This window comes from Littorina saxatilis, linkage group LG2, assembly GCF_037325665.1.
Source record: "Littorina saxatilis isolate snail1 linkage group LG2, US_GU_Lsax_2.0, whole genome shotgun sequence".
In the NCBI taxonomy this organism is placed as follows: Eukaryota; Metazoa; Mollusca; class Gastropoda; order Littorinimorpha; family Littorinidae; genus Littorina; species Littorina saxatilis.
Window position 1 is genome coordinate 73,454,267 of NC_090246.1, and position 22,024 is coordinate 73,476,290.

Below are 22,024 nucleotides of genomic sequence, written 5' to 3' on the forward strand. Positions count from 1 at the left end.
GTGACTGACAAATGCAAAGGTTTACTTAAAGCATTGCTTGCACTTGGATGCACTTCGGTATTGTATTTGTACCCACGGTATTACATCTACACGAACCCTGGGTACGTCTCAAATCTTCAGGTTCTGTTCACTTCCTTCGACAGCTAATTGCCAACAATGTGTACCTGCTTTGTTCATTGCAGCCTGTCAATACCCGAAAACCAACCCGAAGACACAGAGGTGCAAACTCTGGAGGTTCACAATCAAGGCGATCGCAATGTCAGGTGTGAGATCATTTCGCAGGAGCCTCAAGATAAAGATGTCGGTGAGTGTTATTAATTAACGTGGGAAAGTTGATTTGCAAAGAGAGCTCTTGCTACCTATTACAAATTCTGTTCAGTACAGTTGGCCTTTTTTGATATCGCCAAAAATCTGAGAAAATCAGGACTTATACAGAAGAGGGAGTCTTAAATTTACTCTTATTATGAACAATTAATTTGAGAAAGCAAGGTGTTTAATGAAAGGAAATTTTAACTCGGGGGGGGGGGGGGGGCGGGGGCGGGGGGGGCAAGGAGGTATTAAAATAGATGTGTGTGTGTGTGTATTGGGGGGGGGGGGGGCTGTATCCAACTTTTGCTATTCTCAGAATATATTAGGATGTTTTTTCTTCACAGTAGTCTACAATCTTTCTGTCTACAAGCACAAATAAGTCTCTATCCAGAATTGGTAACACCATGCGGGTGATGAAAACACAGGATCCGAGGCATGTTGTGACACACAGGCATTACTTCCCAGTCGTCCTTCGGGGAATTTTGTTCTTCTGCCGTCTTTCGTCAATTATAATATTTAGCATGATGCTGTCCGTGCATGCACTAAGCTAAGGGCATATGAAGGTCGGCTTTTCTCTTCCAGTGTTCTTTGGCATCGATTATACCACGGGTAAAAAGGACTGCATTGTCAAAGTGCTCAGAAACCTCGACAGAGAGCAGTACGTTCGACACACGTTAAAGGTCAGGGTCGACTTTGAGCCCACTCCGACAGGCCGCAAGAAGCGACAGGCTACCAACGCCACTACCTATATATTCAGTGAGTTTTGTGTGTCGGTGTGTTTTGTTCGTGCCTGCATCTTTACATATTGTATATCTTGGTTTCTGCATCCAAAATTGGGTAGTTTTTATTTACACTCCAAGAATTAGCTTGGGTTTGTCTATAGCTATAGTTTATAGTCAAATTGATAAATCGATTGGCTCTTTGGGGTGCATGTAAACCGCAGGAGGGGAAGGGGTAACTAAGAGAGCAGTTTGTAAAACCAGTCTTATAAAGGATCACACTTCATTTAGCCCAGTAATGTTCATGATTTCAACTATTGTTATAACACGGGGGTTGGAAAGCGCAACATTTATAGAGCTTAAAATATGTGTCGCATTATCTAATATGATTCTCAGAGATTTTCATTTCGAGGGGAAAATGTATTTTGTTTGTTGCGATCATGCCATTTGAGGATCTTAATTCTTGCCCCTCAAGCGCATGATGATGTATTTATATTGGGGGGAGTAACACAATTATTTACCCTAAAGCGAGAAAGTTAAAATGCTCCTAAGAAGATGGACAAGTAGAATGAATGACTGTTCGTAACTCCTCCAACAGATGTGGTCCCCGAAACGACAGTCATCATTGACGTGCTGGACGTGAACGACAACGGACCGACATGGCAATATCCTACCATGCCAGACCAGCAACAATCTCAGCCTGATGGCAGTCGCAACATGTACATTGGTGCCATCGCCATCGAGTCCAAGCCTGACACTCCTGTACTGATGCCGCAGACCACCGCCAACAAACCCTTCCCTGGCACAGTTTTCGTAAGTTTCGAAGTGGCATGTGACTGCGTGTTTGTGTGTGTGTGTGTGTGTGTGTTGTGTGTGTGTGTGTGTGTGTGTGTGTGTGTGTGTGTGTGTGTGTGTGTGTGTGTGTGTTTGTCTGTCTGTGGGTGGCGGGCGTTCGTTTGTGCGTGTGTGTGTGTGTGTGTGTGTGTGTGTGTGTGTGTGTGTGTGTGTGTATTGGAATCTTGCAAAGGAGGAGTGCTGTGATATGTATGCGTAGTGAATACAAAGCGTATTTGAGAGGAAGCGATCGAGCATGACAGAGACGGACAGACAGAGATTATTTCAGCTTTCTAATTCTGTCAAACACACCTTATATATGTTGATGTCTGTCTTTAACATACAAGAACCGTACTATCTGGGGACACGTAGTTCCTTATAACGTGTACATAAACTTTTAATCTACACACACACGCACACACTACTATACTTGCAGGCCGACGATGCGGATCTTCTCAACAATGGCACGGTGGAATATGTGATCAACGAAAGCGATAGGGATGAGCCGTTCAGTCTTGACCTGATGACCGGACTGCTTACAGCCACAGATGAATTTTCCCAGGCGTTTTTGGCAGGACAGTTTGGGATTGAAGATGTATGGCAGTTCCGCTTTGACATCAAGGCCCGCGACAAAGGAAAACCGCCAAGATCTACCGGCACAAACGTTATTGTGAGCTTTTGTTCCATTTAATTTGTTTGCATTTATAATGACAGTTGTTTTGGGTAAGAGTGCGGTGTGTTTGCACGTGTGTAAAAGATATAAACGTTTTTTTTTTAATTTTTGTTTCAACTCACTGCCCTTGAATTGAATGATATTTCTGTGTGAAATGTGATGGGTTGTTCTTGTAAATAGATTAATATCTTTACTGTTTTGCATCCTGATATTCGTCACTGGTTGTAACTAATCTAAACACTGAAGACAGCACTAAATACAAAAGGGGTGTCGTTGTATGAATACAGATCATTGTTTAAATTAAAAAAGAAATATCATTCAATCTAAATAAGGGAACCTCGAAGTAGTGTGAGTAAATATACCATGTATATTCCATGTTTAGTTCGGTACTTTTAGGCAGTAGATCCTTTTTACTGCGGAACATTTATTCATAATGTCATCAATTAGGCTAGGGAGAGATATTTTCTTGTTATTGCATTTTGATTATGCAGTGCGTTTGTGTACCTTCCTATTTCTTGATTGTTAATTTTGTAAATTGATGATAATTCTTTAGAACTATTCATGCACAACGTATTGGTCTCTTTCACAGGTCAACATCATTAAAGATGAAAACCGTTTTGTGATGCCCGTGAACAACATGAATCGTGCTCAAGCATTGCAACAACTCCCCATCATAACCGAGTAAGAGAGAGAGAGAGAGAGAGAGAGAGAGAGAGAGAGAGAGAGAGAGAGAGAGAGAGAGAGAGAGAGAGAGAGAGAGAGAGAGAGAGAGAGAGAGAGAGAGAGAGACAATGACAATGACAATGACAAATTCTGTATTAACGAGGGTAATGGCATAAGCAAACAAAGAGAGAGAGAGAGGGAGAGAGAGAGAGAGAGAGAGAGAGAGAGAGAGAGAGAGAGAGAGAGAGAGAGAGAGAGAGAGAGAGACAATGACAATGACAAATTCTTTATTAACGAGGGTAATGGCATAAGCAAACAAAGAGAGAGAGAGAGAGAGAGAGAGAGAGAGAGAGAGAGAGAGAGAGAGAGAGAGAGAGAGAGAGAGAGAGAGGAAGGGAGGAAGGGATTGAGGGAGGGAGGGAGGGAGAAATCTGTATGCCTTCGTTGACACCCTCTTGCACGGGTTTCTGCGTGGTACTCATGCAGCTCATTCAATGTCTGCATAATCTGTTATGGCCTATGTCTTCTATCAAAACAATATTAAATATTTTCATGTTTCAGATTGTGAATCTCAGTTGTATCCTGACTAATTGCAATATAACCATCTCTGTTTAACACTTTGGGTTCATCGGTGATCATTCCATAAAATCACAAAATATTTTGTTGTAGGGTGACACTGTACTAACACATTTGTCTTTTGCTCCTTAGGACTCTCCAGAACGAGACGCAGTGTGTCATTATCGTTGAGAGAATAGAAGGCAAGCGCGTACTGGACAACAATAAGGTTTTGACCACCACGATATCGTAAGTCGATACCAGCGGTGTTTGGATAGGTTTCCGCTGTCTCATTGCCTTTATTATACTGCTTTGCAGTCTGTCTCTACTACAAGCACACGTGCGCGCACACACACACACAAACGCACGTACGTACGTAGGGGAAACTAGGCTCCTAATATGGACCGGCTCCTAATATGGACCATCTCCTGTTCTGACCACAGGCGGAAGGTATCGTCCACTGGACTACTACTATCACAGAAAGACTACAAGGTCTGTCACTCACCTTCGAGTCTTCTGTGTTCTTGGAGTCGCTTCCTGGGGAAAATATATTGTTCAAGACGGTTTGCCTCTTCCTACAGTCTGTGTAAGGTCAAATAAGTACAGTTGAATGATTGTTTGAACTATTATGTGCCTTTAGTTTTCAGCTTTCGTCCGCTGCAGCTTGTTTTAAACCATCATTTGGACGAATCTTCGTTTGCGAGCCGCTATGCCACTTGGCGACACATTTTCTATACGCACCGAATATGCATACCAGCGCTCATTGGTCTTAAACAGGATATTCGATGATTATTTTCCCGTGGGTAGCTTCCCTTTGCTGCTCAATATTTACATATGTTTTAGATCTCAAAGTATGTGTGAGTCCCCTAATATGGACCGCCTTCAACAAATCGAAGAAAATAAAAGCTAAAGTCTATTTTCATTAATTTATTAGGAAGTTTGCTGGAAATAACCTATAACTAGCCCTCGAGATTTAAAAAAAACAACAAAACAAATAGTCTTTTTTTCGTGGAAGTTGATAATTTTACTTATTTTCACTCTGTTTTTGATATGCTTCTTTAGTTTCCTGGTGTGCTTAGAAAAATGCTCTCATCAACCCGAAACTGATAAATCTAAAGCATATTTTAATTAGTCTGACTTGTACACTAAGTTGTATCATGTTATTTTAAAGTATTGGGGGCTTTTTACAGTTGTTCGTGAAGGCTGCTTCGCGGGTCCATATTAGGCGCCCAGGCTCCTAATATGGACCCTTTGTGAATTTTTCTGTATTTAATTTTTGCTGAATGTCTATCAAAGCTATTTCACTCTAATTAGGCCTAACGGTTAAAGGCACAGTAAGCCTCCCGTAAACCATCACAGATACTGTCAGGCTTTAACACACAGTACAAACACCCTTCCATTTGAACGCTCACCAAACGGGAACATCCTAGGTGCCCTCCGTAAAGAGCGAGCAATTTTTAAAGAATTAATTTTCGGATTGTGTCAGAGACAATCGGACCGTGGTGCGTTTTGGCGCCAGACCTAACTTTTAAAATCTAAATAATAAATTGACAGCTGGTTACACAAACATTCTTAAATCATAAAAGAATTCTTTTTTCATCAAGACAAGATCAGTACAATTCGAAGTTTTGAAAGTTTGAAAAAAGAAAAGCCCGGAAGCAGGGTCACGCAAGGTCGTGGTTCTCGTAGCAGACGACGGTTTATGCCTATCGCCAGTTCCTCTGAACAGTCAAAAGCCATCGCTGGAGTTCTTGTGAACCACAGCCGTTTGTTTCGTGCATAGTCAGAGGTACATAATAACGTGCTATTGCAGATAAGCTCACATCGAGTCGCATTCAAATTACTAACTGACGACTACATTGTGAAAAAGGGAAACTGGATCACACGGGTTCACGATGGCTCAGGGGTAAGATAAACCGCGCATAAATAAATTCTTTGAACATTGCTCGCTCTTTATACGGAGGGCACCTAGGATGTTCGGTGAGTGTTTAAATGAAGGGGTGTTTGTACTGTGTGTATAACTATAAGCCTGACAGTATCTGTGATGGTTTACGGTAGGCTTACTGTGCCTTTAACCTAAGAGAGAAGGATTACCAAACACAAAATGAAACTTCTTCGCAAGAAAACAAGCTTGTTATCAGCATGAAACAAAACATGGTCCATATTAGGAGCCCTTCCCCTACCCACGCACGCGCACACGCACGCACGTACGCACGCACGCACGTACGAACGCACGCACGTACGGACACACACACACACGTGTCACACACACACACACACACGCACGCACGCACACACACACACACACACACACACACACACACACACACACACACACACACACATATATTCTTTTAAATAGAAAGAAAATATCTCAGCTTGCATTTACGTTTGACTTTCAGCACTGACATCGTCTTTGTGGCTGGTTATACCAGCGACACATACGGCTACAGGCTTCTGGAGGCCAATAGCACTGAAGCTGAGCAGCGGTAAGCACATATCCGTCAGTTTGTCTGTGAGCCGTCTTCTTATGTTTTTGCAAAACCGCCTGTGTATGAGACGGTCCATACCCAAAATGTCGATCATTCTCGTATGACCCAAGCAGAGTATCTGAGACCGCGTCGAGTAAAGTCTCCCTCGAAAGAGTAGTCGGGAGGCTCAAGCATTCTGATTGATCGTGACCTGGAGCCAGCGAACGGTTGCTTATGTGCATCAGCAGAATTTGTCCAATAGCGTGGAACGTCTGACATCTGTGTTTCTGCGCCAGTTTCTGCCTTAATGGTGCCCTTGTGTTCGTAAAACCCTAAGCTTTTTTTTAGTGCTAGATTTGGTCTGTTGTGTTTGAGCCTAGTACTGATCCGAAACGTTCCTAATTCAACGCATGGGGTACAATTGAGTTCACAATTATGTCAGCTCAGAACTTCTCGTGTCAGCTCAGAACTTCTCGTTACCAAACTCGCTATCTCTGGTGTGTATTTGCAGCTGTTTGGGAATTGCTTCGACTATTTACAAGTGAAGTTCACTTTTTTTCTGCTAGATATGATTAACGTTTGCACAATAATACATGTGTATCTTCCTTTTGCGTGCAGCATTTTGTCGGCGAACAAACAGAACAGCATCATCAAAAGCATGAGCGAAAACATCGAGAGAGTGACCGACAATATCCGATTACCTTACGACGTGTTAACGTTCACGCGCACCATGCTCGGCAAATCGTACATCTGGTGGATGGATGACCCGTGGGTAGCACTGGTCGCCCTGTCGGCCATCATCATCCTCCTCTGCATCATCGCCATGGTCGTCATCGTCTTCTCATACTCCAGGTAAGGCAGGAATAGAAGACGGGATCCAGGACAGCACGATTCCTGTAGATTGGTTTTCTCTGTGTCTCAACATTAGTTTTGGTCTGAGAATGACTTCCAGGATGTAAGAAATCTCAGTGATTGGCTATTGAATACGCATCATCAGAGGTTCGCAGGTTGATATTCAGCTGAAAACTAGAGGATGTTTTTTTTCTGGTGGGCATTCATACCCGTCACTGGTTGTATAGGCTATATCATGTGTAATAATGTATCGGATTATGTGTCGATAATGTGGACAAATGGCCAAACCTAAATGGTGTAGAGGTCTGCCTGATGTTTTTAGTTCAAGCTTATACACAAGGTCTAGATCTTGCAGAGACTGGCTGAAGCCCAGTAGTCTATGTTAATATTCAGAGTTCTACTTTGGTTTAGTTTGTGAGTTACTGTTTACTGATACCGAGGAAGTAATAACGACCTATTTAGGCTGGAATAAATGGTTTACTGACATTCCTGTTCGCTTTCTTTTCTTTTTTTATCACTGTATCAGTTTTCCTTTTAGTAAAGAAAACTTAACGGTTTTAAAATAGCTCCATGAGTGATAGCGCTTTAAAATTTGAACTTGTTCAACTGACTTCCTATAAATGTCCACAGGTACATAAAATACATCCATCAATTCCGCATCTACCAGAGTTCCTACGGCCATCCTGACTTTATTGATCCCCAAGACTTTATGAGAGAGTACGAAACACAGGAATACGAAATACAGGTAAGAACAACCAGTGCTTTTCTTTTCAGTCAAATTAAACTCTGGCTGGCTGGCCGGCTGGCCGGCTGGCCGGCTGGCTGGTTGGCTGTGAGATTGTCTATTCCTGAGTGTTTAAATGTATGTGTTTGGACATGACAAACAAGCAAACTGACATACAAATCAATCATTCACGTATTCAATGAAACAGGCAGTTGCTAGACGTGTACGGATCCTAGTGACACCCTGAAGGCTGTTATGATGACGACAACTAAATATTCTGCCTGCATGTAATATATACATGCAGGAAAGTCATGTCAGCAAGAATAAATATGTTTGCTTAGTCTTCACATCACGCCCTTTCAGTCTACTGTCAGTAATTGTGCATGCAAAGATTTGCATACGTGTTCGTGTAATTTTTCTTCAGGCAAATTTATTTTGTTATCACCCACCCAAATAAAGCCTTAAGACTGTGCATTTGTTTTCTTATTAACCCTGCAGTAGCCCATTTGCTTGTTTCCATCCATCCACATAGAGCCTTTCAAGCTTTGCATGTGAAGGTGCATCATTATTTTGTTTAAAACATGTATCCTCTGTTCCCGCTTGTTCGCAGAGCCTGGAGGTTGTAAAATATGCTGCTATAATTTCCTCGAAAACACACAAGATGTCGTTTTCGCTCCCGCCCAGAAAGAACATTTAGGACATTACATTTGCAGGTGGGAATTCTTCAAAACTAATCAACTTTTGATCTTTCCCACAGAGTCTGGCAATGAACATTCCCGCGGACGAGTCCGTCAACGAGTACGGGGAGGTAGGACTACGATTTGACGATGATGAACTCCAGGACGTCGAACACCCTAAACCCGGCCATGGCACGGTCATGGCGGTCGTAAACCCTGTCTACGTCAGGTCAGTACAGTCGGGCCTGTCTATTACGACCACCGAAGGGACCCCCAGAAGTGGTTGCTATGGACAGGTGGTATCATGGCTGAGAATGGATTCTGACTAGATTCCGAATTTAGCTGGATAGAATCAGAATTCTGATCTCATCTGCGTGAGAACAGAGTTCCGATCTCAAACGGATAAAATGGGAATCTTTGGTAAAAAAAACCAAAAACGATTCCGATTTCATTTGGCTGCGGTACGAATTCTGATCTAAGTCAGATGAGATCAACATTCGGATTCTATTCGGCTAGATTCGGAATCTTGCCAGATTCCAATTGCAGCCAATACATATATGTTTGTGTTAATTCGTGTGTTACATTCCAGTATGAAATCGTTCGTCGACAACATTACGAATTAAGTGCATAAATCTGATGTGTGTTGTACGGTGAAGTGGCAGGGGACAAAGCGGGAATCAGCCAGTCGGGTTGAAAACGATATAGTTAAAGCAGCAAACGGGGTTGTAACAATCCATGGATGGTGTTCTTTCAGTGACGAGCCGCAAGCACGGCAAAAACCACAGTACCAGCTTGGCGACAACCCTTATGACCAGCCGTACCACGGGGGTGCCACCATGCTGTGATCTCAACTACTATCCCTCGTTCTGACCTCTCTTACCACTACCGCTTCCTTTGCTCGCTTCCTTTACCACACTCCACCCATTCCCCTCCACTCCACTCCACCTCATCCCAATCTCACCGAACCAGCTTACGTATGAGGTGTCTGAGAGCACGACCATACGGGGGGATTCTGCGGGCATCGCAGCAAAAAGAAAGAGGGACATTTTTCTCGGACTCTCGAGGCAGGTTCCAGACAGTAACACGAGGTCTCAAGACTAAAACGGCCTTTCTACTTTCGCCAGTGACTTGGCAACAGCCACTCTGAACGTTCACTGTCCATGTCTTCATCGCACCAGTCGCCGAGTTACATATCTGCACTCTCATAAACCGTTGCAGACTGACTTTGGACCAAGTATGCTCATTGAAACTGTGGAAGATCGACGTAATGACAGTCAAGTAAACATGTAGAAATGAAAGGCTTGAGTTTGTTGTTGATGTTTTTTTTAAACAGCCCGGTGGTTGCTTACACATCGAAAAAACAAACTTTTTGAAAATAGTAAACAGGAGTGTTTTTACTTGCCTGTGCCATAAGCTCAAATATTTGGTGCTTTAGTAATTTTATTTGTTGTTGATATTTGTCATACATTTCAGTCATATTTTAGAGATTTAATGCGCAAATAATTGACGTTTGTTACAGTAGATTTATATCAACCGGGTGCCTTTACTGTTAACCGTTACTGGATTTCATGATTTTGTTGTTGACTTTATACCATTTAATTTACTCGAATAGCTCATTTCTGGAATGAACCGACAGCTTCCGTCTGTAAGGATGTAACATAATTAGTAAATCTTTATGCAAGTCAGTTTTCGTCCTTTTTATTGTTTTTGTTGTTTTGGTTTGTTTGTAGTTCATAACCGTGTCAACTTCTTTGTCTATTGATATGCAGCGTGATTTTTTTTGTAAGGAAGTAGAAATAACGATTTCCTAATATGTATTTAGGTTACATGAGCATCATGAGTTTTCTGAAATGATCTCACGCAAAAATAAAAATAAAGGTTAAGAAACGAAAAGAAAGAGTCAGACCATTCTGAAACATATTCTATCAGACTAAAGAGTTATCCCCCTCGTTGTGGAAACCAATAATTCAAAAGAACCAGTTCTCTGGAGAAAAAGGTGTCAGCATTAATCAATCTACTGCTTGCTAGGTTCATTATCTATGGCTTATATACCTACCATCCCTCAGAAATGTCTCAAAGTTTTATTTGCGGATAATAAATCTCAATTGAAATGAAATAGCTTGCAGTTATAACGGTTCTATGTATGCTTTCTTTTCATATGCGCAAATTCAGATGCGAGTTAGTCTTGTTGTTTAATAATTCTCTAAAAGAACAACTTTTTCGTTCTTTTTGTTTAATTCTTTTTCATTTTATTTGCTTTTAATTTTCACTATTATTGTTTGTTCCTTCATACTTTTGTGATGGCGTTCTCTTTGAATATATACATTTTAATGCCTTATATATATTTAGATTTAGTGTTGTTGCTTTTTCCTATTAGTTTTTATAACATGCTAAAATAAATTACTATTTTGTTTATATTTCTTTCTGTTCCTTTTTGTGTGAATTCTCTCTTTGTAAAAATTGTTATCTTGTTCTCTTGTTGACAAAAATAAAGATTCTATTTCAATATATGAATGTGAATAGTTTATCCCCGAGTACGCTAGTACTAGGGCTCAGCAGACTTTAATCGTGTGTCTGTGTGTGTGTCTTTCTCCACTTAACAGCTTATTGCTGGGAAACTACTGGGCGCAGTTCGTTCAAAAGTTGATACACTAACTTGATAATAGATCCGATTGACCGTATTAAAACTTCATAATGTTACCTGGGACCTAAATGCGAAATAAACCACAAAAACGACTTGGCCGTAGGAGGAGTTCACACCGGCGGGGCAACACGCAGCCATTGACCTGATAGAACAGCCGAACGCGTCACACAAAAATACGTCATGACAAAGTTACACGCAAAGCGAAAGAGACTTTGACGTCATTTACTTTTGTTCGGAATTTTCCGTCTGTTCCTAGCTTGTCAGTGAAGACCTGACGTGAGTAAGCTTACCCAAAACGTCTTTGTTCTCTATTCTCATTGCAGCTGTGAAATAATCAGTCTTGTGTCTCGGTCGTGTAGGTACAGAGTTTGCTTCTGCAATCATTGTGTTCGTGTTGATGACGGCTTCATAAGACAAAATAATAAGCGAATTTATCGCGAGGAAGACGTTTATGTACAAATCACCGAACCCAACCCATTTTTTGTGTGCATTTTTCTGAAGAATAAACTGCATGTGGTTAATTTCATCCGTTTAATGCTTGTCGAAACGAGCCATAAGGCTTTAGAATAAAAGATTTCACGCATTGCTTGGCCATCTGATCACAGATGAGGTCGCAGTTTGTAGGTTGAATCTATGAATTCGCCAGAGATAGATCTGCATTTCTGGTGAGAAACCAACATTCACACCACAGATATTCCAAACATTCATATTTATTGAGCGAGCCAGTCTGAAGAGTACTCGGGTCCAGCGCGAACGTTTTTTATATCTTCATTCTTGCTGTCTCCGCTGTCTCGTTTTCTCTGTCTAGTTTGGCATTTTTAGAAAATCATGTGAGTTTTAATTTTTTTGTGCGCGCACACACATTTACACACACACACACATTTACACACACACATTTACACACACACACACACACACACACACACATATCGTGATTACACGAATGTATGCCAACACACCACAGACAGATTAACTGCTGCCTGGACTTTCCATCACTGCCAACCCTGTCGGCCTTTTTTACATTTAGTCAAGTTTTGACTAAATGTTTTAACATAGAGGGGGGAATCGAGACGAGGGTCGTGGTGTATGTGTGTCTGTGTGTCTGTGTGTCTGTCTGTCTGTGTGTGTGTGTAGAGCGATTCAGACTAAACTACTGGACCGATCTTTATGAAATTTGACATGAGAGTTCCTGGGTATGATATCCTTAGACGTTTTTTTCATTTTTTTGATAAATGTCTGATGACGTCATATTTGGCTTTTCGTGAAAGTTGAGGTGGCACTGTCACGCTCTCATTTTTCAACCAAATTGGTTGCAATTTTGGTCAAGTAATCTCCGACGAAGCCCGGACTTCGGTATTGCATTTCAGCTTGGTGGCTTAAAAATCAATTAATGACTTTGGTCATTAAAAATCTGAAAATTGTAAAAAAATTATATTTTTTATAAAACGATCCAAATTTACGTTCATCTTATTCTCCATCATTTTCTGATTCCAAAAACATATAAATATGTTATATTTGGATTAAAACCAAGCTCTGAAAATTAAAAATATAAAAATTATGATCAAAATTAAATTTTCGAAATCAATTTAAAAACACTTTCATCTTATTCCTTGTCGGTTCCTGATTCCAAAAACATATAGATATGATATGTTTGGATTGAAAACACGCTCAGAAAGTTAAAACGAAGAGAGGTACAGAAAAGCGTGCTATCCTTCTCAGCGCAACTACTACCCCGCTCTTCTTGTCAATTTCACTGCCTTTGCCATGAGCGGTGGACTGACGATGCTACGAGTATACGGTCTTGCTGAAAAATGGCATTGCGTTCAGTTTCATTCTGTGAGTTCGACAGCTACTTGACTAAATGTTGTATTTTCGCCTTACGCGACTTGTTTCATATTTGCATTGATTTAAAAATAAGATATTTTATTTATCCTGTCCCGGAAGAGCAATGTGCTTCTTATCAATGACAACCTTGTGTTTTCCCTTCATGTTTGTACCATTGTCATATGTAATTAATCCTTTCCCCGAAGAGTGATGGGCATCATAGCTGGATTTTTTTCTCTCTTTCTAGTTTGTATCATGAACACCAGAATGAGAAACTGGGGGTTCCGGCGGTGTCCTTGCGGCGTACTGCAGACGTCATTGCATCAACAACCTTGGCAGTCTAACATGGCGACTAGAACGCAGCATAAGAAGTATCATGAGCATAACACGTAAAGTTAATCACCGCAGGACATTTTTATTCATTTTCGTCAAGTTGACATGTAACTAATCCAGTCCGGGAAGAGCGAGAGTTGCCTGCAGGGCGGGCCTGGCCAAAAGTCTCTGCAGGTAGGCCTGAATGTTGGGCCGACCCTTCAGGAGAACGCCGTCGTTCATCTCAGGCAGGCTGGCCCAGTAAAGGCTGTACCCCACCACGCAGTCCGCTGCGGTCAATCTGCAAAAAGAAACATTAAAAATTAGAAGGAAAAAAACATTATAAAAATAAATTGAAAACGGTTCTTAGCGCACGCACGTGTTTCTGCTGGGAGCTCCGGTCTTTTGCGAAAAACTTGAAGAATATTTTCAAGACCAGGGGCGGGGATATAGCTCAGTTGGTAGCGCGCTGGATTTGTATTCAGTTGGCCGCTGTCAGCGTGAGTTCGATCCCAGGTTCGGCGGAAATTTATTTCACAGAGTCAACTTTGTGTGCAGACTCTCTTCGGTGTCCGAACCACCCCCCGTGTATACTACATTGGGTGTGCACGTTAAAGATCCCACGATTGACAAAAGGGTCTTTCCTGGCAAAATTGCTTAGGCACAGTTAATAATTGTCTACCATACCCGTGTGACTTGGAATAAGGCCGTGAAAAGTAAATATGCGCCGACATGGCTGCAATCTACTGGCCGTATAAAATTTCATCTCACACGGCATCACTGCAGAGCGCCTAGAACTGTACCCACGGAATATGCGCGATATAAGCCTCATTGATTGATTGATTGATTATTTTCTTCAAGGCATTAGGCTTACATACAACAAGTAAACGTAACTTACATTTCTTAAATGCCCAAGCTTTACCATCTTAGCTCTTCCAAGATCTTACATTCCCTTACATTATTCAAAACGATTAAAATTAGGTAACCTCTGCAGTCACTTTCGTGCCAAGACACATACACCACAAGTCACAAAGCCTTCTCACCCTTGTCCCAAAAGGAAGGACCTGTTCTCCAGAGTTTCTTCACACATACACCACAAGTCACAAAGCCTTCTCACCCTTGTCCCAAAAGGAAGGACCTGTTCTTCAGAGTATCTTCACACATACACCACAAGTCACAAAGCCTTCTCACCCTTGTCCCAAAAGGAAGGACCTGTTCTACAGAGTATCTTCACACATACACCACAAGTCACAAAGCCTTCTCATCCTTGTCCCAAAAGGAAGGACCTGTTCTCCACAGTATCTTCAATCACACACCACAAGTCACAAAGCCCGCTCACCCTTGTCCCAAAAGGAAGGACCTGTTCTCCAGAGTGTCTTCCAGCTTGTCCAGACATGTGCCGGCGGTGGCCATGGCCTTGGTGATCACCTGCTTGTCCTGTTGCTCTGGAGGTCCGAACCACCACTGTGCGGTCAGCGTGTCCAACGTCCCGTCCAGTGTTTCGGAAGCGTACTGGATCCAGCTGGCGATAATAGACAGGGTTATTATTATCTGATCATCATCTGATTAGCAGGGAGCAGTAGTTGTTAGAGACACAAAAGTGGCATTGTCGACATAATCATCATTGTCATCATTACCACCACCCTCTTCATCAATCATCATCATCATCATCATCATCATCATCATCATCATCATCATCATCATCTGTTGTGCTGCACCACCACTCTGGAACTCTCTTCCTTTCTCTGTCAGACACTGCACCTCTCTCAGCTCTTTCAAACAACAGTTGAAAACTTTCTTTTTCACACAATATTACACCAACCCGGCCTGATATCTTTTCCATTCCATTTCTGCACGTACTCCTCTCCCACACAAAGATAGCATGATTGTTGAAAGTGTTTGCTGGGTATGTGTGTTTAATTTATATAGGTCCAATTCATTCTTCTTACTCGGCGTGACGTTATCAAATGGATCGGCTAGCTTTAGCCCTAAGGGGCACAACTCCGCTCATACTCTCTTCGCGCCGCCATATTGGATGCCGTCTTTGTTAGTTTTCTTCATTGCACTCTTGTTCTTTTTGCGTATTTCACTGTGTATGCAGACAAAATGAAGAAAACTGTGCATGCATGAGTCCAAAGGGGATCTGCCTTTTTAACACAACAGCACAACATAAAAAGTAAAGCAAGAATACATTATTATATTCATTTATTTATTCTTTATCTCAAATTACCATGCAGACAGTGCACCAAAATTCACAAGATAAAGCTCTCAAGACAGGCAAATGAGGTACAATACAGCTCAGGTAACTACTGCAAAGTATAATTTTCAAAGCATCCTATCACAGTGTTCACTCTAAAGGCACAACTGATGGACAATTGTTGATTAGCGCACTGCACACAGCAAAAAATAACCAGTTATAATCGTCTTCTCCGCTCAGTAACTTCCTTCCAGTTGTCACCCTGATGGTAAACAACTTTAGGGATCCTAAAGTGTGCCTGCTGACTGCAGTTTTTGGCCACACAACGTGTCATTTTCACTTTTGTCGAGTCGCCACCCAACGCTCAAGCACTGTCAGAGATCGTGCAAGGCATCCAACATGGCGGCGGATGACCAATTCCAGAGAGTTACGAGTAGAAATGCTGTTGTTAACTTGAGTTTCTGCAATGGGCCAAAAGTGTGTATAGCATATATATGAATATTGTGTGAACAGTACATGTGGTGATTTTTGTCCGTATAGTTAATCGTTTTATGTAGGTTGTACATTTAATTGTTCTATTCTGTATATGTTCTTTTGTAAAGGGCCTAGAGCCATAGGTTAGGCACTTAAATATGTCCAGTTATAATTATCATCATCATCATCATCATCATCATCATCATCATCATCATCATCATCATCATCACACTCCTCTTCTTCGTACTCATCATCGCCATTAACAGCGACAGCAACCAATTCATCTTCCAACTTTAATAGTTTGCGGCTGGGCAAAAAGTACTTGCCTGTCACAGATCCACCTTAGCTTGTTGTAGCTGTCGTCACTTGCTGCAGCTACTAGCATTACTACTACTGCGTGCGCTGTCGCAGTTTGACGTACAACAAACCTGGCCTGTCGCAAAAAAAAGCAACATATGCTCAAACCCAAATGTCCAATCCCGAGGACGCATATATATTCCAATTACAACTTACTCATAATACTCAAGCCTGTCTTTGGGTTCAGGAGCAAGGCGCCCGCACAAGTCGGCCAGGTACATGCATATTGCCGAAGACTCCAACATGGTCGGGCGCCCCTCGACCTCCAGGGCTGGAACGGTGCTGTGGGGGTGCACCTTCTTACGATACTCCTCCCGCTCTGGGGAAGGGGGAGGGTGAGGGGGTCCTCCAAGAGGAACAAGTTTGTATTCCACCTTGTCATCCAGCCCTAGTTCTGTTGACAATGAAAGGCAAAGGCGTTGGCAACGAGTATTTTTGTCAACAGAAGACATCAGAAAGATGCATTCTTTCCCGTGTAAGCCTACACATCGACTATGTAAACCTCCAAAGATTAAGCGTTGATTGGGAATATCAAGAGCATGCTTCTACGTGGACGTGTACCGACAACCTAGCTGCTCCTTGTACCGAGTGTGATTGTTTGGTTTACTCACCTCTGGAAATGAATTTGCTTGGCGTCACCTCATATCGCCCCAACTTTAAGGAAGACAACTCTTCTCTGGCGCATAACACCCAAATAAAGTTAATTTAGGAACGGTCTGTCGCCATCCACCCCTCCCGCCCCTCCCATCCCCCACCCCACTTTACACTTGCTCTTTTGAAAACGTCTGCTCTATGTCTGATTATCCTTTTACGAGCCGCTGATTTTCTATAGTTTTGGCTTTAGAAGGAACTAGGAGTATTCATGTTATTAAGTGACACGTTTTTCACATTTAGTCAAGGGGGAATCGAGACGAGGGTCGCGGTGTATGTGTGTGTGTGTGTGTACACACACACACACACACGCATACACACACACACTCACACACACACACACATATACACACACATATACACACATACACACACGCACAAATCTGGGGAACCTGCCAAACACGAAAAGTACAGAAAGAGTACCTACAAAAAGCATCAAGTATGGTTATATTGGATTTGAATGGCACAGGTCATAAACATTTTCAAGCGGGGAAATAAAGCATAAAGCCTAGCTCGGCTTTTGTCGTGGCTAGAGCATACGATTCAAGATAATGTACAACCCTCCCTTCCGTAAACGCGACCGTATAAACATCGTCTGCATTATCAGAGTGAAGTTAATGCTCACACATGTTACCAAAAGCAAGGGAAACAACAACATTGAACGACAGCTACACACAGACACATACGCGATTTACTCCTTTATTCTTCCTGTATACATGTACTATTACTACTTGTATTCACTACATAAAGGAATATAACCACGGAAGCTCGCACTGCCGACTTGCTCTGTTTCAACCTCTCTACGTCGCTTTTTGTACCCCCTTCTCGAACGCATGCGGCTCAGACGCAAGCAAAAAGGATGAAGCTTTCACTTCAAGTAACACACTCGAAACCAGCACTCACCAACTTCGAGAAGTTTGTCAAGAACGGGCGCTGTGTCAACACCACACAAAGCTGTCAAACACAAAGGTAGTCGCAAAATCGACACACCAATCAGAAAAAAGCTTTCTATTATTCATTTTAACCAATCGAAAGGTCACACACTGACACATTTACGACTTACACCCTCCGCGAGTTCTGAGTCGTGATGGCAAAAAAACAACTCTCACAGTGTCACAGTCATGCAGGTTATTCACAAAACCTTCACCACAAAACCTTCACCATCTCAACAATCCTGACTGGCTGGCTTTAGCTTACCTTTGATGATCCAAGCGCATCGTACAGACCGACACGGTGGGTAGTAGTACAGTTTCATCTTAGGGACAGTGGTTCCCGCCATAGTGTCAAGAAGTTGTAGAAGTGAGGATCGATCTCTTCACACGCACTCCGCAAAATGTCGATACTGCAAGAATGTTAGCGCAGTCTGCTAATAGTGGTCGCAAAGGTACAGGCGCATGTCTTTTAACACACCACACCAGGTTGAAATCGAAAGATTTTCAGCACAGCAAACTATGCTTGGCGCTGGTGGACAATATTCACTTTTTTGGCCAAAAACGCCAGTTTTGGCCAAAAAAGACAAAGATTTGACCAAAAAACCCACACATTTGGCCAAATAAAATAGATTTGGCTATAAATTTTTTTTGGCCAAAACTTTCTATGTAAAAGTTTTGGCCAAAACTGTTTATGTTAGCTAAAACGGGAGATTTGGCCAAACTTCTGCCACAAAAAGATTTGGCCAAATCTTTTTTTGGCAAAATCTTTTTTGTTTGGCCAAATCTTTTTTTGGCCAAATCTTTTGTATTTGCTGGCGCTGGTGGACAATATTCACTTTTTTGGCCAAATCTTTTTTTGGCCAAAACTTTGCTTTTTTGGCCAAAACTGGCGTTTTTGGACAAAATTATACTTTTTTGGCCAAAACTTTGCGGTTTTGGCCAAAATTATACTTTTTTGGCCAAAACTTTGCTTTTTTGGCCAAAAATGTATGTTTTTGGCCAAAAAAGTGGGTGTTTTGGCAAAAAACGCACTTTTTTGGCCAAAACTGTTGTTTTTGGCCAATTCTGGCGTTTTTGGCCAAAACTATACTTTTTTTGGCCAAAACTTTGCTTTTTTGGCCAAAACTGGCCTTTTTTGGGCCAGTTTTGGCCAAAACTATACTTTTTTGGCCAAAACTGGCGTTTTGGGCCAAAAAAATGAATATTGTCCATCAGCGCCAAGGGGTACTCAAAGATTTTGCCAAAAAATGAAGTTTTGGCCAAAACTTTTTTTGGGGCCAAAACTTTCAATGCAAAAGTTTTGGCTAAAAAAATATTTGGCCAAATCTAACACATTTGGCCCAAAAAGTGAAGATTTGGCCAAATGTTTTAGATTTGGCCAAATGTTTTTTTGGCCAAAACTTTGCACTCAAAAGTTTTGGCCAAAACATGTTTTTGACCAAAAACACACTTTTTTGGCCAAAAATGTACGTTTTTGGCCAAAAAAGTGTGTTTTGGGGAAAAAAAAGTGAATATTGTCCACCAGCACCAAGCACAGCAAACGCCACACGGTTCTATATTGGTCGCACGGGTACAGTTGCACTGTCGCTGCGACAGTAGCCTGGGATTGCAGTGACGGGACCGACTTTCCATTCATTGTGCAATCACACGCATGCCATTCTAACAGTATTGTTAATCGTTTCGAAAGTGCATCTGCACTGTAACGGGTCGGAGTTGAACTGATAACAGCGGGGAGACTTTTCACTGTATAAACACATGGAGATAAAACGCAAGCTTAGCACATAACTCAGTACTCAATCGTGAGTTGCGCATGGAACTGTCGAATACACAGTGTCACACACACACACACACACACACACACACACACACACACACACACACGTATGTATGCCACCACAGAAGCACATCACAGACAGCTTGACTTACACATACCTAATGTTTAAATAATAATGCGTAATCGCCCTTAAATAAACTAGATAGTGAATTGGCAAAAAGTGGCTTGGTCAATGCGTAGAAAAAGTAAAACAATATGCGTATTGCGCTTATTTCATTGGACATTTTTGCAAATGCATTTTTTCCCATATCCACACACATTGAAGTACACAGACACGCAACAGGCCTGCGGAACCACAACTTCATTGTGTGGTTCGTAATCACAACAAACAGCCGCAGAAGTCTGCAGAAAAGCATTTCTGATGCTGAAAAAGAGGGGCTGGAAGAAGGTCTTTCATCATCGGCGTCCTCAATACTTTGCTGCTTGGACTTCCCATCACTGCCAACATTGTGTTGTGTTTTTGGCTCACGTAAGTGTAGCCTATGCGATGATAAACTTTGTCTGTCTGTGCGTGCGTGCGTGCGTGCGTGTGTGTGTGTGTGTGTGTGTGTGTGATAGACATTTCCGAGTCTATGGATAAAGCTCGCATAAGAAGATTACGTCTCGGTCAAAAGTGTTTGACGTGTGTGATAGAAACTATTTGAAGACGTCACATTATGACGTAAGAGAGTTAGACGTCACGCAAAGGAATTACTGAAAGTCTCGGTCATTGTTATTGTGAGCGGGCCGAGACTAGTTGGCAGATCCAGGGTCTCGCTTTCTTGCACAGTTTCACCTATGCTTACTGTGTGTGTGTGTGTATGTGTGACGGAGTGATTGAGTTTGTGTTACTGTTTGTCGATTTCTTACGGGAGCCTTGAAGGCTTTGCCTCTTGTTTTCTCTCCATATTATCAACTTGAACTTACAGTTCTGTCCCGTACGTGAACTTCACTGGCAATAGCGTGGTTGTTTTTAAATATTTCAATGATTTTCATCAAACTACTCTTGTCCTGGAAAAGCGATAGGCTTCTCGGCACTACTGATCTCGCGTGTTTTTGTTGGCTCACGTAAGTGTAGCCTATGCGATGCTAAACTTTGTCTGTGTGTGTGTGTGTGTGTGTGTGTGTGTGTGTGTGTGTGTGTGTGTGTGTGTGTGATAGAAACTTTAACATTTCCGAGTCTATGTGTGTGTGGTTATCCAAGACTATGGATAAAGCTCGCATAAGAAGATTACGTCACGGTCAAAAGTGTTTGACGTCAATTAATGCATCATGACGTCATGCCTCCCTGTAGTCTTTCTCTCTCGCGCGGTGTGTGTGTGTGTGTGTGTGTGTGTGTGTGTGTTTATTTTGTGCACATGTGTTATTGTTACTGTTTGTGTATGTGTACTCGTGTGTGTGTGTGTGTGTGTGTGTGTGCGTGTGTGTGTGTGTGTATGTGTGTGTATGTTAGTGTTAATGTTAGTATGTGTGTGTGTGTGTGTGCATGTACCATAACCAGTGCGATGTGGGATTTTCTGCAACATTTTCTACAATATGCCACAGCTACATCATACGCATTTTTATATTTAGTCAAGTTTTGACTAAATATTTTAACATCGAGGGGGAATCGAAACGAGGGTCGTGGTGTATGTGTGTGCGTGTGTGCGTGTGTGCGTGCGTGCGTGCGTGCGTGCGTGTAGAGCGATTCAGACCAAACTACTGGACCGATCTTTATGAAATTTGACATGAGAGTTCCTGGGTATGATATCCCCGAACGTTTTTTTCATTTTTTTTATAAATGTCTTTGATGACGTCATATCCGGCTTTTCGTGAAAGTTGAGGCGGCACTGTCACGCCCTCATTTTTCAACCAAATTGGTTGAAATTTTGGTCAAGTAATCTTCGACGAAGCCCGGGGTTCGGTATTGCATTTCAGCTTGGTGGCTTAAAAATTAATTAATGACTTTGGTCATTAAAAATCTGAAAATTGTAAAAAAAAATAAAAATTTATAAAACGATCCAAATTTACGTTTATCTTATTCTCCATCATTTCCTGATTCCAAAAACATATAAATATGTTATATTTGGATTAAAAACAAGCTCTGAAAATTAAATATATAAAAATTATTATCAAAATTAAATTGTCCAAATCAATAATTTAAAAACATTTTCATCTTATTCCTTGTCGGTTCCTGATTCCAAAAACATACAGATATGATATGTTTGGATTAAAAACACGCTCAGAAAGTTAAAACAAAGAGAGGTACAGAAAAGCGTGCTATCCTTCTTAGCGCAACTACTACCCCGCTCTTCTTGTCAATTTCACTGCCTTTGCCATGAGCGGTGGACTGACGATGCTACG

At 41.8% G+C, this 22,024-nt stretch overlaps 2 protein-coding genes across 2 annotated transcripts in view; one reads left to right on the top strand and one right to left on the bottom strand.

The window, feature by feature from the left end:
* Nucleotides 1-10,983, top strand: part of LOC138954196 (protocadherin Fat 4-like) — a 64,096-nt gene extending 53,113 nt beyond the window's left edge. The window contains exons 56-66 of the mRNA XM_070326099.1: nt 183-304; nt 892-1,065; nt 1,627-1,841; nt 2,299-2,532; nt 3,125-3,216; nt 3,907-4,002; nt 6,156-6,242; nt 6,843-7,076; nt 7,707-7,821; nt 8,558-8,706; nt 9,232-10,983. Of these exons, the coding sequence (XP_070182200.1) occupies nt 183-304; nt 892-1,065; nt 1,627-1,841; nt 2,299-2,532; nt 3,125-3,216; nt 3,907-4,002; nt 6,156-6,242; nt 6,843-7,076; nt 7,707-7,821; nt 8,558-8,706; nt 9,232-9,322 (1,609 nt within the window). The 3' untranslated portion in view covers nt 9,323-10,983. The remainder of the gene's footprint in view (nt 1-182; nt 305-891; nt 1,066-1,626; nt 1,842-2,298; nt 2,533-3,124; nt 3,217-3,906; nt 4,003-6,155; nt 6,243-6,842; nt 7,077-7,706; nt 7,822-8,557; nt 8,707-9,231) is intronic.
* Nucleotides 10,984-13,340: 2,357 nt separating this feature from the next.
* LOC138959698 (glutathione S-transferase GstA-like) lies at nt 13,341-18,380 on the bottom strand. Its single transcript, XM_070331291.1, has 4 exons — nt 18,134-18,380; nt 16,442-16,679; nt 14,597-14,779; nt 13,341-13,558 (listed from the first exon to the last, which is right to left on the bottom strand). Exons 1-4 carry the CDS (start codon nt 18,213-18,215, stop codon nt 13,390-13,392), a joined length of 672 nt encoding a protein of 223 aa, XP_070187392.1. The 5' UTR covers nt 18,216-18,380; the 3' UTR covers nt 13,341-13,389.
* Nucleotides 18,381-22,024: the final 3,644 nt, after the last annotated feature.